At 43.3% G+C, this 4,377-nt stretch overlaps 1 protein-coding gene across 1 annotated transcript; it reads right to left on the bottom strand.

The window, feature by feature from the left end:
- Window positions 1-737: 737 nt before the first annotated feature.
- On the bottom strand, window positions 738-4,126 carry arsia (arylsulfatase family, member Ia). Its single transcript, XM_034231163.1, has 2 exons — window positions 3,621-4,126; window positions 738-3,170 (listed from the first exon to the last, which is right to left on the bottom strand). Exons 1-2 carry the CDS (start codon window positions 3,932-3,934, stop codon window positions 1,775-1,777), a joined length of 1,710 nt encoding a protein of 569 aa, XP_034087054.1. The 5' UTR covers window positions 3,935-4,126; the 3' UTR covers window positions 738-1,774.
- Between the last annotated feature and the right edge of the window lie 251 nt (window positions 4,127-4,377).

The following is a 4,377-nucleotide window of genomic DNA, read 5'->3' as shown; positions in this document are numbered from 1 at the left end:
TAGTCTCAGCAGCTGGAAAGAAAGCTAGAAAAATGCATAATCAAATGAAACCAGATTAATAATTCACTTTTTACATAATATTATAATGTTTCTCTAAAAATGAGTATTTTACCATGTGATACTCCAGCTAACATCACAAGAACAAGAATAGCAGGATCCATACTCATTTTGAAGATTACTGAACAGAGAATGATAAACCAATCTCTGTTAAAGCCACTGAAATCAAACCTCAGATTGTTTACAGACACTGGATGGAAACAGCAGGCCTACAGGGGTGGCGGTTTGATGCCGGTTAAGAAGGCAGGAAATGAAGTTAACTGTTTCACTTCTCCTTGTAGACACAGGTCTTTCATGCTACCCCACAAAAGCAGGTTGCAACAACAAGGCAGGGGAGTTAAACTGTCAAAAGGGAGAAAAAAAGGGCGTTTTCACTGAAATTACATGATGAGATTTTTTGTATTTTTCAAAAAATATAACTGCCAAAACTTTAACTTCCTGTATATAGTGTCCTATGTTTACAGTTTTTAGTAGAATGTAGTCTTTATATCTAATCTAAATTCAACAGATGTCATAAAGTGAATTAAAGTATATACAACATTTTGACCAGTATGCAGTTTTTTGCATGTTCTTGTGTTGGACATTAGTGTGCCAATCGTAGGGAAAACTTGCAACATGTGAAGAAATCCCATATGTGAAACTGAACCTCGGGTTTGCCTTAGCTAACACCCTTTGTCTGTGATGACAGTTTCAGCATGTTTTAACAACTTGGCCATGTATTTCTTGATAGGCTGGGGAAAACGGAAGTGGAAATTAAACCTACACGGAGATAGGTGCCTATGAGAGACAAACTGCTAAAACTATTTTATAAAACAAAAAATCCTGACTCTGCACAGAGATGAGGCTTATATTTGACAAAAGAGGCCAGAGATATGTCAGTGCCTTTAATCAACAAATTGTCATGATCACAAAAATGTCTTATAAATCTACCTGTAGGTTAGGGGTAATCTTAAACCCTACATGCAGAAGGGCATATTTATACATTTCCTATCTGAGCTCCAGATCAGCAAACACTTGTGTGCACACATTTCTACATACACATTCGCACATTTGCTGATATAGCTTAACAAGCAAACACAAGAATACAGCTTTTTATTGGACCTGTGTTTTATGCTCTTTTGTTATTGTTTGTTGGGCGCATGAACCAAACCAGACTGTGCAGAGGAACAATAGATCATATTGCTGCTGTGAGCTACTGTTCACATCCAATACAGTGCAACATTACCATTTAACTTTTGGAGTCACGAAACTAACGAAAGTATGCAACTTATGTCACAAGAGGTAGTCATCATTTATATTAATTATTGTTAAAATGGTTGAAGGCGATTTTTCCTTGTAACCACTTCATCCAAGTCAAATACAGCGATCCAAGAAATCCTCTTGTCATTCTGACACATTTGCTAGAATCTTATTGGAAATAACTTTCATTTATGATTACAGAATATTCTATTTAGGGACACACATTTGTTTATTCAAATGGATAAAAACATGTGTACTTATTTTAGTTTTTTACATCAATCAGTTGTTTTAGAGAGCCTGAATATAAACCTGCAACTACAACTAACAGCAGTTGGATTTGCAGAAGTTTGGTCCCTTTGTCAACAAAAACAAAAACACAGTGTCAAAAAATTCCATCAAGAAAGCCAAACAATCCTTTATATACTGTAACTATCCTCTAGGAGTGCATCCTTTGCCCCTTTTTCAGTCATGTCCTTTATTATATCCTGTTGGACATCATCCTAGTGTTGAGTCTCCTGAAAAACGACCTGCTTTTGGACATTTTCAGCTTCTTCTTCCAATTGTTCTTTTTTTGGTAGACAGTATCCCATCGTTCCTCCTCCTCATCTCCTACCCAAGGCCCCCAAGCACCTCCATTGAGTTGGGGGTCAGCCCGAAGGTCCTCTGATGGATACCTTACTGGCACCGCAGTGCGATTGTAGTACACCAGTCGAGCCAGCAGCTCTTTCACAACATCTGGTCTCTGCTCAGAAAGGTCTTGGCGCTCGTAGGGGTCTCCGGAGATGTTGAAAAGCCACACAGATTTATTGGGTTCAGTGTGGCGCTCCAGGTTCCACCAGCCGGCGGGGAAACCTGGAAGCACCGGTGGTGGCGTCCAGTCTCCGTAGCCGGGGTCTCCTGTTAGAAGTTTCCAGTCTCCAGCTCGTATGGAGGCCTGCACAGCTGTATTCCAAATCCCATATCCTTTCTCCAGGGAGCCGCTGCGGGCATGGTTATATAAAGGGTCAATATTGTGGAGGATCTCCAACCGGGGGGACTCTTTCCCTCCACTGATGGCTTCCCAAACATCATGGCCATCCACCCCCTCGGTCAGGGACTCATTTCCACCTGCTAATCCCACCAGTGTTGGGTACCAGTCAGTGATGTGCACCAGGGCTTTACTCACCCTCCTCTTCTTCCTCAACAGAGGACTGTGAACGAACCCCAGACCCCTGACACCGCCTTCCCAGTAGGTGCCTTTACGTCCTCTGAGGGGCCAGTTACTGCCGCCAGACAAAGGCTGGCCCCCGTTGTCAGTGGAGAAGATGATCACACTGTTCTGGTAGTAACCATACTTGCGGAGAGCGTATGTTATATTACGTACTGCCTCATCTACAGCTGAGACCATAGCAGCATATTTCCTGCGAGCCACATTTTCCATTCCACGGTATGGGTAGATGTACTCCCGTGGAGACTGCAGGGGTGTATGAACAGCTTGGAAGGAGAGGTAGATGAACAGCGGCTGGGACTGAGGATCGTTGGTCGCCAGGATCTTGCGGACTCTCTGTGTGTAGAGGTGTGTGGAGTATTTGCCCCTCTGACCCCAGGCCACCGACTCCCCCTCGTGCAGGTCGAAACCACACCTCCCGGGGCCGTCACAGGAGTCGTAGGTGTAGTAGTTTACACTGCCTGTTAAGGAGCCAAAGTATGTGTCAAAGCCCCGGCGAGTAGGCAGGCACTCCTTCTTGTAGAAGCCCAGGTGCCACTTGCCGACCATGTGGGTGGAGTAGCCGAGCTCCTGCAGTCTCTGGGGGAGGGTGACCTGGTCGAAGGGCAGGCAGTTGGGCTGGCGGGGCCGGATGATGGAGTGCTGCAGGCCAGTGTGGATTTGGTACCTGTAGGGTTTAAATATTAAGAAAACTGTCAGAGGGACTAATGTGTTAACACTCAGAAGGATGGGACAGTAAGTAAGAGTAAAGGGTAAGGACAAATTACTTCAAATAAACAATTGAATGAATCATGATTCTCAGATCTAATATTGGATTGATGCTGTAAAGATGTTTAAGTATTTCCGCACTATCAGACAAAATAATTGTATTTTGCACAATAATAAAAAATAATAGTAATAATAAGAGTAATAATAATAATAAGTAAATATGATGCTATTTTATGGCTTTGCAGTTATGCAGGTTTCAAGTAAAACAAATCTAGCAGCTTTACAATAAAGATATGTCGGTGAAAAATAGGGTATTTCCCCTGCAGATGATTTGATTTTATTGAAAAACGGTTGAAGAAATCTGGTCCTAACAGACAACCACAAGCAACCTTGAGGTCAAAGTCTGTACCTGCCGGTGATGAGCTGGCTGCGGGACGGGGTGCAGATGGGCTGGATGTAATAGTTCTCCAGCTTCACTCCGTCTGCAGCCAGTTTATCCAGCGCCGGGGTCCTGATGTCAGAGCTGTGGTAGCCGATGTCGTTGAACCCCTGATCGTCCGTCATGATGAAAATGATATGAGGAGGCTGAGGGACAGGTGAGCTCTCGACAAAAGTGTGGTTGGTCTCGTTTTCCACCTGGTTAGGACCCATCATGTCCCAGGTCAGATACCCGAGGCTGAGCAGGCTCATCATGGAGAACCCGGTCAGAGCTGTCGTTGCCATGGTTCCTTTATTTCAGTCAAAATAGTAATGTAAAGTATGTTGTCAGCAAATCATCGTGCAGTAATGCTGAGGGGACAGTTTCATCAAGTAATCCTCTGGTCCAGCTGTCTGTAGAGTAGGTGCCACTGAAAGAAAAGCTAATCCTCCATGTCTACTGACTCTCCAAATACTGTTTCAGACTCCTTTGAAACATTTCTCTCTCCTTAGTGGTCCCATTAACTCCGCCCTTTGCCTCGCTGCTTCACTGAAATAACATCAGCCCCTTTACCCCCCAAAACACAGTCCTGGTGTTAATACTGACTTAGTACTATATCTCTTGTGGTATAAAGGCAGTAGACATTTGTGCTAGATTTATATTTTTCTGAAAAATATATTTATTTGATCACTGTAGTACAAATGTTCACATTTGTTATGGCAGTTTCAAACATGAAGGCAGAAAACCC

Source organism: Gymnodraco acuticeps, unplaced genomic scaffold (assembly GCF_902827175.1).
Source record: "Gymnodraco acuticeps unplaced genomic scaffold, fGymAcu1.1, whole genome shotgun sequence".
Lineage (NCBI taxonomy): Eukaryota > Metazoa > Chordata > Actinopteri > Perciformes > Bathydraconidae > Gymnodraco > Gymnodraco acuticeps.
Note: the sequence above shows the minus strand (reverse complement) of the source record. Positions and strands in the feature narration are given on the sequence as shown.